This window comes from Amborella trichopoda, chromosome 3 (genome assembly GCF_054954075.1).
Source record: "Amborella trichopoda isolate Santa Cruz 75 chromosome 3, AtrichopodaSantaCruz75HAP2 v2.0, whole genome shotgun sequence".
Classification (NCBI taxonomy): domain Eukaryota; kingdom Viridiplantae; phylum Streptophyta; class Magnoliopsida; order Amborellales; family Amborellaceae; genus Amborella; species Amborella trichopoda.
The window spans coordinates 56,421,231-56,433,721 of record NC_142338.1 but is presented as its reverse complement, the minus strand read 5'-3'; the positions used below and the strand labels follow the sequence as shown (position 1 = coordinate 56,433,721).

Below are 12,491 nucleotides of genomic sequence, written 5' to 3'. Positions count from 1 at the left end.
TCCCTAAAAACAAAAGGGAAAAATTTATATAAAGATGCTACATTATAATGTAGAACTACAAATGCCTCTCAAAAATCTATTGGAAAATGTAGTTTTAATGTTGAAAAACGCTTTGATTGATTATCTTGACATCGAGATATATGATTATAAAAAATAAAAAGATTTTAAATCTAAAAAAAAGTGTATTTTACAACATATTACTTATATCGTCCATTTTCATGTGTTTATAGATCTAGTTGATTTTAACTATTTTTGAAATTAAAAGTTTTATAATTAGATATAAAAATAGATTTTGAGATAAAAATAATACCAAATTAAACAGTGATTATTTGAAGTCCTATATATAAATGGATGTGGGAAGGTTTCATAAGATCATTACTTTTGAGATAATCCTAAGAACATTTTATACCAAAATTATACAGCACGATAAAATTTGAAGGTGCACCTTATCTCTACACCCTACGGTGTGCATACTGCACCCAAAACAAAAAGCATGCCCTCCCAAGAATCAAAAGGTATTGCGGTAAAATCTCTTCAAATTGGGACAAACGAGTAAAACAAAGAATCAAGAGGCATTTGAGTCATTTCGAAGCCCTTCCTTTACAACAAAAAGTACCATTAGGGCCAAGCCACTGATGATATTTATGAAAAATGTTAGGGGTATTTTAGTCATTTATTTATTTATTTTAAGTAGAAAGGCGCCAAATGTGAAATTCCGCGCGCTCTACACCCCGCCTATATTTGACCCCTCCTCCTCCTCCTCACGCTCCTCCCTCTCTCTCTTCTCCTTCCCGCTCACTTTCTCTCTCTACCTCTGCATTCCCTTTCCTATCCTATCTCTGCATTCTCCTTTCCTCATTTTTGTACTTCTCTCTCTCTCTAGACTTGAAACCTAGACCTGCGGTAACAGTCTCTTTCCCTCTCCGATCACTCTCTCTCTCTACTGTCCGCTCCTTCTCTCTCTACTGTCCGCTCCTTCTCTCTCTACTGTCCGCTCCTTCACTTCATCTCTCTCTCGTCCAGGTTCAGAGGCTTCCCCATTCTCTCTCCCCTCTCTATAATATCCTCTCACTTTCTCTTTCTAAAACCAGACGCTCACCTATAGCCATCCTCTCTCTCTCTGTCATCTCCCGATCGCTCTACTTCCACGCTCTAAGAGAGACCCATTTCCTCTCTTTCTCTGTAAACCATGCAACACCCTCAACCCCACCCTGCCATCCCCTCCCCTGCGGCCACCACCGCTGCTGCCACCATAAAACAAGGTAAAAAGAGAGGAAACTACAACTGTGGTCGATGTGGGCAACCCAAACGCGGCCACAATTGCTCCTCACCCTTCCCCCCTCCTCCTCCACCTCCCCTTCCTTCTCTCTCCAAGGACACCATTACTCCCCCTCTCTTACTAAAACAAGAGCCCCCCTATCTCTCTAAACACCCGCCTCCGTGCCCGAAACCACAAAGGAGGAGGCGAGCCCTAGACTTCGACAGTGAAGGCCAAAGGGTAATGCCCGGTGGTGGGGACGAGAGAGAGTGTGAAGAGAGAGAAAGTGAGTTCATGGAGGTTTGTTTGGTGGAGGTCATGAGGAGACTGCCTCCAGGTGCCCTGCTGGTTGCGGCACAGGTTTGCGTCGGGTGGAGGGAGTGTGCGAAGAGGGTGTGGGCGGCGACTGAGGAGGTGAGGCTGTCCCTCGGCCACAGGCCTGGGGGCCTTCTCAGATCCGCCTTGCAGAAGTGCCCCCGTCTCCTACGCCTCTCTCTCCGCATCGTGAGGTGGTCCATTGTTTTCTCTCTCTTCCCCCCTCTCTCTCTCTGCAATTCTTCTCTGGATTTGGATATCAAGGATTGAAGTCTTCATTTTATTTCGTGTTTATCTATTGATTTGGATCTCTTCAATTTTGGGCTCTCTTTCTCTCTCTCTCTCTCTTTCTCGATTTAACAATTGTGCTCTGTCAATTAAACTGGATTCCTGTGCTCCAGTTTCACCAGTGCGTTCTTTATCTATCTTCCATTTGATTTTTTTTTTTTTTTTTTTGGGTTACTGATGATTTTCTTTCTAATTTTTCTCCATTGATTTGGATCTTACATTTTACTTTCAGGTGATATCTCTGTTGATTTTGATACATTTTTTTTTTCTTATGGTCATTTTTAGGGTTGGGGGATGGGGATATGGAAAAGGAATCCAGCTTATCGGAGATCTTTTGATGCGTTATTTTTAACATTTGTTTTTTTTGACCTTTTTCTTGTTTTATATTTGGGGGTAACGTGACTAAATCAGATTGTAGGTTTTTTTTTCATGCATTTTTGTTTATTCATTTTCTTATCTTAATTTAATAAAGTGAGGACTGAGGCGATTCAGATATCTTGGGGGGTCCTTTGATGCAAGTTAGGTTTTTTTTTAAAATATCTTGACATTTTGTCGATTTGATGTTTCACTGTATTGTAATTGGGCAAGCATGAAATAAAGGATAAATATATGAACCTTTTTCTCTCTAATTTGATCGATCTCCCTCTCTCACTCTCACTCTCACTCTCACTCACTCTCTCTCTCTCTCTCTCTAATTTGATCGATCTCCCTCTCTCTCTAAAGCAATTTGGTGTAAAGGTGCATTTTCTTCTGGTATCAGGTAAACAGGGAAGTTGCAGAGCTAAAACATGTGATTCAGGCTCTTCACTGAGTTTTGCTCTCGATTTTTCCACCCTCAAGTCTCTAATCCATAGAGAAAAGTGCAAATTTTCTTAGCAGGAGAAACGAGAGAAGGCATGCAGCTCGTGACCTTTCTTCCGTCTTTATGGCACGCTGATAACCCTGCAAAATATAAATTACACCATAATTATAAGCTTTAAAAAAGGATTGGGCAAAATGGGGTTTTGAAACTGATGCGCTCTCTCTCTCTTCCATTCGAGTTTTATTCCAAGCCCTAGGTTGAGGACTCGGGTATTATACTTTGGTTGAGCTCTGCATATACATCGTCTGCACTCTTCTGGACTAATGTGTGTGTGTGTGTGTGTGTGTGAGAGAGAGAGAGAGAGAGAGAGAGAGAGAGAGAGAGAGAGAGAGATGCCTAATTTAACTTAGAAATAACTTTATTTACAGATTTGTTAGAGAGAGAGAAGATGCCCAACTTTATCTACAGATTTGTCCTCTTGGTCTTCTTTTTCTTATTTTGTTAGGGATAATAATGATGGGCGATTATAGGATTACCCAAAAGATTGGATTTTCATGGGTAAATTGAAGATTTACCAGACGCAGGAAATTCCTACCTATTTATGCAATATCCAAATAAAACACGTAAAGATGCAAAAGGAAACGAAAAAGATGGGCGGAAAAAAAACCTTGCAGATTTTTAGTGCTTCAGAAATAAAGAAAAGTCTTGGAGGGACAAACTAACTAGTCCTTTTTCACTATAAAGGAGCTCTACTATATATGCTTCTTGAATTCAACTTTTTTGTTATTTATATTTCTAAGAAACAATTTGTATGCATTTTCTAGTGATAGTTTCTGTGTTTTGACGTCTGGTTAATTATCGAGTATGCCGGGGCTAGGCATTAAGTGTATATTACACTGAGTCTATTTGGAAGTTGTATGTTACTTTTTTTGGGTTTTTTATTAATCATGTTAGCTTTTTTTTTCATGAAATAAATTTGATTGAGAAATCAAAGAAATGAGATGAGAGGTTTCAGTGGCACTTCTGGGTCCTTGTTCTTTTTCTTTTCTTTTCTTGCTTATGCACTAATATTTCTGCATGTGACATAATTGAGAGAGAAACATGTTTAAGGCATTCTGGAAATCTTTTGGTTCTATTTTCCTTTTTCTCTTTCTATTCATGTTATTTATCTAGTTATTTTTGTGGTGCTACAGTGATATTGATGCCACTGTGTTGGCTTATGTCGCATTTGCCTGCCCCAATCTTGAATCCTTGGATATCCAGACTGATGATACTGCTGTAAATCAAATCACGGGGTAGTCCTTTTCCCTTGATGCTTTTTGATTGCTTTCTAATGGAATGATATGGTTTTATCTCAACCACTTGGTATTCTGCTTTTCTGGTCTAGCCAAGCTTAATTTTTTTGGCGGATCACCCATTGCAATTTCTGTGGATGCTCGTTTGTTTTAAAGTGTTACCATTAGTTTATCCATTTATTCTGCTCTTTCCAAGTTCTTTATTTTTATTTATTTATTTTCAATCTTTGTTAACATTGTAATTGCTCGACCCATTCAAATATGCGAGGTTGGTCTTTGCTTTGATGGTTGTTTTGTTTCTTATTTATTGGTTTTGTGCACAATATCTGATAACTAGCATGAGGATAACTAGTGAAGCGACAAATGAGTTTTCATTGACAATAGGCCTACATTAGGGTTAGCGTTGAGCTCATATTGCTTTGTGTTGGTTATAGACGAGTTTAACTAGGCATCTATATGATGAAGTACCGTGGTATATATTATTTACGTCTGACCTAGTTTTGATTGATACGACTAGAGATGACATTAACGCCAGTTAGACTTTTGGAGGGGTGGTCTAGAATCAAAAGGTTTTAAGGATAGCAGGACTAAGACATAATATATGGAAGGGAAAAGTTTATATAGAGCCAAGGCTCGAAGCAATCAAATTTGAGCCTACCTCAAAGCTTTCACTGGAAGTGGTTGTTTTGATGCCCAAATATCTTCAAGTTCATCATCTCGACATCAAGATGCATGGACATGAAAAAAAAATTGGATTTCAAGTTTTGGAAATAGTTTTGTAATGCATTTTTGGATTGTCAATTTTCAAGGTTTTCAAGTTTTCATAGATCTTTTGATCTACACTATTTTCTAAGCTTGAAACTTTATAAATAGATATGAAAATATATTTTAAGGCTGTCACAAAGATTTCCAGTATTGAAACCACATTTCTCGAAGGTAGGTTCTAATTTGATTGTTTAGAGCCTAGGCTCTATACAAATCGCACCCTATTTGGAATGCAAGTTTAGTAATAGGGATTGTATATTATAAGAGTATTTATCTTTGTTACAAGGAGATTACAATTGCTCCTAGCTATTTGATGTCAAATTGGATGGCTAGGGTATGCACAAAGTTTGGTGGTTTTTTATTTTTTTTATTTTTTATTTTATATTAACTTTGAGTCTAGTCACTGGCATATACTCACAACTACCCAATTTGAAATCTTACAAACAAGAATGATTATGATCTCCTTGTATTAAAAGTAATGATTTCTTTGTACACTTTTCTTTAGGAACAATAGAAATAGAAATGAGGAATTCGTTAAGATTGATGGCCAAGTACCTATAAAAGATTATTTTCTTTGTCTTGGGTTGATAATTTATGAGGGTAGAGAGATTGAGGAAGATATTATATAGAATTAGAGCTGGGTGGACGAAGTGGATATATGCTTTTGGATTTTATGTGATTGTTACATACTAATGAAATTGAAGGGGATGTTCTATAGGATGACTGTAAGACCACTCATTCTTTATGGGATGGAATGTTGGGTAGCTAGAAAATAACATACGTGTAGAATGAGTGTAGTTGAGATGGCTGAGTGGCAAGACAAGAAAGGATAGAATTCAGAATAAAAACATATGAGGGAACTTAGATGTGGCTCCAATAGGTGATAAGATAAGAGAAAGTAGACTTAGGTGGTCTGATCATGTCCTACATCTACTTACAACAACATTGGCTAGGAGGAGTGATTTGATTCAGGTGGGAGGCTCTAAAAGAGCAAGAGAAGGCCCAAAATGAAATAGATGGAAATAATGAGAAGAAGTAGAGTTACCTATGGTCTGATTGAGTATATGGCCCTTGATAGGGTGGAACGGCCAAACAATATTCGTGTAGCTGATCTCGAATAGTTGGGATAAAGCTCGAATAATGACAATGATGATTTATCCATGTATGTTTACTTTTTTGTTTAGATGTTACGAATTGATTTTTGTTGTTGGTAAACTTAGTTCTTCTCTTTAAATTCAATGGATGTGTTGCTTTACTTTTACCCATTTCTTCTCTTGGGCTGTTGACTGCCTCCAATTTAAAGGCTAATTTGCTTATACTAGACGTCTATGGTTTTTGTTTGCCAGTGATTATAATCGCTGCCATTAATAGTTGAAAAACTCCACTTGATTTCTCTTTTTACTGGCACTCTTAATTTATCCAATGTTCACTTTTTGATTGGTGTAGGGACGAGTTGGGTCGTTTTGTGGCAGAGAGCCGGTGCCTTACCACCCTAAAAATCGAAGGGAGCACTAACCTTGGGTTTCTCAGTCTTGCATCCTCTAGCCTAGCAACTCTCTGGCTATCAGATCTTTATTCATTATCAAAAACAGTAAATTTTCATCCATAAACTGGTTTGCGTTTTTCTGCTTGTTTTACTTCTTTTGTTTCTCTTGGCTGGATATTCTGCATTCTTCTTATCTTTTTATTCTTTCTACAGGCTTTGTGCTGCCCTAATTTGAAGGAACTCTCCCTGGATTTTGCCCGAGATGGGCAAGACAATACGGATCTGTGTAACATGATGGAGGGTATTGGAAGGAGCTGCCCAAGGTTGAGAAACATTCACATTGCTTCAGTTAGACTGTCTAATTCCTTCGTGCTTGCTCTTTCTGGTGCAAATTTGAGGTTAGTTTGTTGAGTCCAAATAATATTTTCCATTTCTTAATTCTTTCGTCGATTTTTTTCTTTGAAACATGCTTACATTCCTGCAATTTGCAATTGCCTTTGTGGTTTTGGTATTTCTTACAACTCTTGTTAAATTATGAGATGAAATTAGACATTTGTAGATATCACATGGAGATTTTGCTTTTCCTACATGTTCTTAAATGTTTCATCTGTTTTTGAAAATTGATCCTAGATTTGTGGTGTTTTCTTTTCTTGGATATAGTGTTGTTTGTGTATGTGTGCCTGCACTCTCGTGTGTGTTCCTGTGACTGGGCTTCTATCTTGAGAAGTGGGTCCCTGGAATTACATAGAATTTACCATTTTAGTTCGTGGCTCTAATTAATCTTTTGGAACTACCGTTGCAATTCAATTGTTTATTGAATGATTTCAAATTTGTATCCATTTATTCCTCTTTCAACACTGTGCTCCATGCTTGTGATTGCCTGAATCGTTGTTGGTGGTCATGTCCTATTCTTATTCTGTTGCATTCTTTAAATGATTTTGAATTTCAGTATTACATAGGCATGATCATATCTTGGATGCTTTGTTGTTTGTGATGTTCTTTCGTCTTTTTGTTTCTTTAAAATAATGGCCATCATCCTTTGAGCAGATATCTGCGCATGCTTGCCTTAGTTCTTGGTTTGGAAGTCACAGATGCATCTGTGGCTGCTATCACCTCAAGCTATTCCAGTTTGGAACTGTTAGATCTTAGTGGGTATGCTTTGAAATCTTGTAGATCTCTTGTTTCTACATCTTATTATATTTCTTTCTTGTTTTCTTCTATTGTTTCTTTCATCCCATCAAATTGATTTAGTCTTTAATGTGGATGAAAGAGGAAAGAATCCTTGGTTGCTTTTGATTTTTGACTAGGGTCTCTCTCAGAATTCTCATGGACTTAAGTTTGTTATGCAGATCAAGCATCAGCGATAGTGGCATTGGAATGATATGCAATGCTTTCCCTAGAACTCTGACCAAACTCTTGCTTGCTCTTTGTCCAAATATTACTTCAAGTAAGAATCCATGCTGATGCGCTCTCTCTTGGTTAATGCTACTACTACTATTACTACTACTATCTTGAACTCATTAAATGAGGAAACGGAATTGAAAAAACTTAATTAGCTGAATGAGCATTTTGAAAAATTAGAGCTGTAAATACCTTCTAAGTTGAAACTTATCTTATAGAAAAATAAAAGGAAAATAGAAACATGCTTTTTAGATATTGAAAGGAAAATTGAAAAGCGTTTTGAATGATGGTTCTCTATGTCATGTAAAATATATATATTCTGGATATCTTGTGATAGTTTGATTAGGTTTATGAAATAATGGTACCTGTTGTATGTGACAAAGGTGTCAAGTTGTGTATTGTTTTTGGGTTTCCTATAAAAATTTTTTGGTGAAATTTATGAAATTATGACATTTGGTGTATGATGCAAAACTACAAATGCTGTGAATTTGTGAATAATGTTTGGGATTCCAAGCTGACATTGCATATTTTTACTCTCCTTATCAGGTGGTATCCAATTTGCTTCTGCTCAGTTACCTCTTCTACAGCTTATTGACTGTGGAATGGCAGTGCGAGATCCCTATTCTGAGAACAAGTCCCAGGGTGACCGTGAAAGAGCCGACCGGCAGAAGGAACCCAACTCCAGATTGCAACCCATATGCCAGAAGCTCATAATAAAGCACATGAGGCTAAAGAAGCTTAGTCTTTGGGGCTGTTCAGGCTTAGATGTAAGCATTGGAATGAAATAAGGTGGCCTTAGCAAGGTTATATATGACTTAACAACAGTTGTACACAATTAGGATGAGATATAGTTCAGGGAAAACAAGGACAAACAAAACCATTGTTTAAATTTTGAATTGCTTTGCTTTATAGGAGTCTATCCTTGTTTTCTTTCAGTCCATTTTGTAGAAGCATTTGTTGACATAGTAAACATCAACTGACTATTTGAATTTTGCGGAAAAGCCAGATTTGTGTTTAAGAGTTTGGGAACTCTTTTCATATTCATTCACTGGGGTTCAATTCGGAAAGACGTGATCAATGTAATGCAGCAAATAGGGCAAATAATGGAGTAAGTGTAAATCAGAATGTAGATAAATCACAAAAAGAGAAAAACCAAAATTTGACAATTGAATTATATTTTAGACATTTGATTAGAAATTTAGGAAAAGAAATTAAGACTGCCTGAGCCTTGGAGATGGACATACAGGAAATGCATCGAGTTTGGGGCAAAATACTCAACACTTTGATTTAGTACATCTTATTTACGACCCCAAGGTCGTCAAATTCCTCTATGTCTGAATTCAAACTTTTAGAGCTAGATCGAAATAAGACAAATTGGAGCAAGAAAAAAAAAAAGCACTATAAAATTTGGAGTGCATCCAACTGGATAGGCTTGTAATTGATGTTAAGGTGTGTAACAATGCCAATTACAACTCACTATGGAATTCTTGTCTGAGGGGTTCGTGGCTTGCCTCAAGCCATAAACCTCAGGCTTAAGGCATAAAAGCCTAGTGAAATCACATACAAGAAATCATGTTAGGGTATTGTCAGAAAAAAATGGAAGCATTTTTTGTTTCTTTTGTCTTTGCAGGGATTGCTCTATGCTTTAATTATTATTGTTTATATTTTTATTTATCCTGATATGTTTTTGGTTTAAACAATATTATTATTTTTTTCCAGGCATTGTATTTGAACTGCCCAGAGCTAAGCGACCTTAATGTTAACTTGTGCACCAATTTGCATCCAGGTATGCATTTGTGCCTGTATTAATTTTGAAATGGGTGAGATTTGTATAAGGTGCCCACCTTATACTATATAAGTAAGGCACACCTCTAAATTTTGCCAGAAGATGTGATTCTGGTGTCGGTAACCTTGTAATGGCTTGAAAACCATGTTCAACCCTAGTCATGAAATTTACCAAAAATGCTGGAGATTGAACATATCTATAAAAACTCGAAAATATTGCAAATAGACGGTCCAGATAACTTGTTACAATATGTATTATGTTTAAAACTTAAAATTCTTTTTTTCTTTATGTCTAGATGATTGGAAGGTTTTCCAACTTAAGAACACTCTTTTCTACTGGATTTTGAGGTGCACCTTGCTTCTATATTATAAGGTTGCTACCTTATATAAATTCTTTCTCAATCTTTTGTTGTATCTTTGTATACAGATGATTGTTAGGGTAGTTTTATGCGAGTATAGAAGAGTAGTGCCATGTGCCATTCCCTGAAGTCAGTGGCCACTGTACTGTATAATGGTTTATTAATTCCGTACGAATTTTGCATGGGTTTGGTTTGAACATGTTCCTTTGTATTTATGCCGTTCATCCATGATGGGGATTTTGGGTCATTTATGTAGAATGCATATAGATATGTATCACAACCTTCTCTGCCTGCCATATTTATGAAATTGAATTACATCATAGTTGTATCAGTGACTGATAAATTTATTCTAAACAGAGAGGCTATTGCTCCAATGCCCTAGTTTGGAAAATGTACACGCTTCTGGGTGTCATGGCATGCTAATTGAAGCTGTCAAAAGCCAGGTGCAAACTTTACTTATCTGCATATAACCATGACTGTTGGCTGGTTGTGAACTCTCAGCATACTTGGGCCAATTTTTTTTTCTTGTGCTCATTAAGAAGCTTAGTACTATTCATTTATTCCTTTTGTAACTGATATTCTTCTCTAGTCGCAACTCCCGTTGCTTTGAAGGGCTGTTTACATTTACTCTTATGCTTTGGACTCTAATCTCTTGAGAAATCCTGAAAAGAGCTGAACCTCACATTTGTTGGATAATGCCTCTTATATCAAGTACATCATATATCATTTCTTTCAACTGTTTGCTCATGTATTCAATACAGGAACCAACCTTATTTCCCTTCAACCAAAACCATATTACTTTTGTCATGCTTTCTTGTCATTTATTGATGGCCTTTCTCTTTGTACAGGTTTCCAATGAGTTGGGCATTGTTGAGGATTATCTTCCAGCCAAGCGCTCAGCTGATGGATCTAAGAGGGTTCAAGTCCCTCAGTTTGGTGTCCATCAGGTTAGCCATTGGAAATTGCATATTTGTCATTGACACTAATTTATGGGATGAAGGGGCTTGGTTTTGTCGGTTAGATTGTAGATGTAACAAATTATTTGTGCACTATAGCAGCCATCTGATCATGACAAAAGGAAGGCTGTGCGGCATCCCCAATGCATGGTGCACTCAGACTGATATCTCTCTCTCTCACTTGTTGAAGAGTCAGCTATTTGCAGTTCAAGTGGTTTACTGGACAGCAAATGCATTAGTTTCGCTTTTAGCCATTGTAGCTTGGACTGTTCTCTCTCTCTGCCCCAAGTCTTGGATATTCAAGCGCCTAACTCAAACAATTCCACAAGTCAAAAGTTTCTCATTGTGCATTTTTTTTTGCACCTCATACCATCATTCTTGTTCCTTACACCCAAACTATTATGTGGAATATAAATGTACTGATGGGGAATATTGCCTGCCATTCTAGTAGTTGTCAATGTGCAGTGTCGCTTATGTTGATGTACCTAGCAAAACCACTCTAGAACCACTTTTACCAGTGGAAGGACTATTGTCCATCATCCTCAATAAAGAATTCCATTGGATTTGCAGATTTCTCTCTATCAATGCTACTGAAACATTTCATTTACTTGTCATTCTTAGTATTTGAATTGTAAAAAAATCTTAGTCGTTGAATACCTCATTTAGGGAGTTGGTCAAGACTTTTACATCAAGTATTTGATTCTAGCCAAAGTGTGTCTCGCTCTTTTGAATGCTCTAGCGTCTGTTCTCTCTCTCTCTCACGTGCGTGCACACACAACTTTTGCATACAATCATCTATTTGAGGGTGGATCAAAGACTTTTCTTTAAGATCAAACATCAAAGTGTTGAATAAACAAAGAAAAAGGCGATCGGATTTTCTTTTGTTGATTGTACCAGATTTTTAAGGATTCAAAATTACAATGTAAAAGATTATTGTTAGTAAAGATATTGCTTTGTTAAAGAGTGCCGTGGCTTAATAATGCGCCATCAATGGTACAGGGAGAGTTTTATTGCATTAGGTATTTAAACTACGGGGAAAATTGTCACAAAAAGTTCTTTCAACTTTAACGATGAGAAGAGATGGGCCTCAATTTAATGTTAATAGGAAACTAGCATAATCGTTAAATTACTATTTGAAAATATAATACTAAGGATGGAAACTCTATTTTAGGAAGAGAGTTAAAATGGTAACTACTTTTTTGAAGACACTTATTTCTTGTTGAAGTTATAAAAAAAAAACAAAAAATCGGATTGTAAAAATATATTCTTCACATTGAATTTTCACAAAAGCAGTGAATATTCAAACTTTGATTTATTAAAGAAAAAGGGGAATTTACCAAAACATATATGAGAGATGACCTATTTAATATTCTACCCGTTTGCAATTATTCCATGTCAAGGTTATATGTTTCTTGGTGGGTGTTTTGAAAGTAAATCAAGAGATGTGGGCATTGGCCGCCTTATAATATACAAATAAAGTGCATCTCAAAAATTGATCTTAAAAGCTTGTTCTAACGTCGAATAACCCTACAATAGATTTTGATATTGAGATGTATGGATAAGAAAAAAAAGATTTTTAGCTCTAAAAATAACATATCTTTAAAATATTTGGACCATCTATTTTTTAAAATTTTAAATATCTATTGATTTACTTGATTTACATTTTCTTTAGCTCTAAATTTTACAAGTTGGTTTGAAAATAGATTTTCAGGCTATAAGAAAGTTTCTAATCAAAAGTACATATTTTACTAATATTTGGTAGGGCACCTCATTTTAATGGG

At 36.4% G+C, this 12,491-nt stretch overlaps 1 protein-coding gene across 10 annotated transcripts; it reads left to right on the top strand.

Moving 5' to 3' along the window:
* Positions 1–715: 715 nt before the first annotated feature.
* FBL17 (RNI-like superfamily protein) lies at positions 716–11,279 on the top strand. Of its 10 annotated transcripts, none has more exons than XM_006838801.3 (11): positions 716–1,767; positions 3,857–3,958; positions 6,170–6,314; positions 6,423–6,607; positions 7,257–7,361; positions 7,559–7,656; positions 8,157–8,377; positions 9,330–9,396; positions 10,112–10,197; positions 10,603–10,701; positions 10,813–11,279. In XM_006838801.3, the coding sequence occupies exons 1-11, from the start codon at positions 1,190–1,192 to the stop codon at positions 10,873–10,875; spliced, it is 1,749 nt and encodes a 582-aa protein (XP_006838864.1). In that variant the 5' UTR covers positions 716–1,189; the 3' UTR covers positions 10,876–11,279. The 10 variants fall into 10 exon arrangements, 8 of the variants coding, with proteins under 8 accessions (XP_006838864.1, XP_020520213.1, XP_088717696.1 ...); XM_020664554.2 differs by having other exon boundaries at positions 718–1,767; positions 10,810–11,279; XM_088861570.1 differs by lacking the exon at positions 716–1,767 and adding an exon at positions 2,440–2,755.
* Positions 11,280–12,491: the final 1,212 nt, after the last annotated feature.

Excerpts from the sequence above, each read along its gene's own strand:
- FBL17 (XM_020664554.2), top strand. The coding sequence starts at position 1,190 with ATGCAACACCCTCAACCCCACCCTGCCATCCCCTCCCCTGCGGCCACC. Across the intron at positions 6,315-6,422 it reads TTTATTCATTATCAAAAACA|GCTTTGTGCTGCCCTAATTT; the intron begins GTAAATTTTCAT and ends TTCTTTCTACAG. Across the intron at positions 9,397-10,111 it reads GTGCACCAATTTGCATCCAG|AGAGGCTATTGCTCCAATGC; the intron begins GTATGCATTTGT and ends TATTCTAAACAG.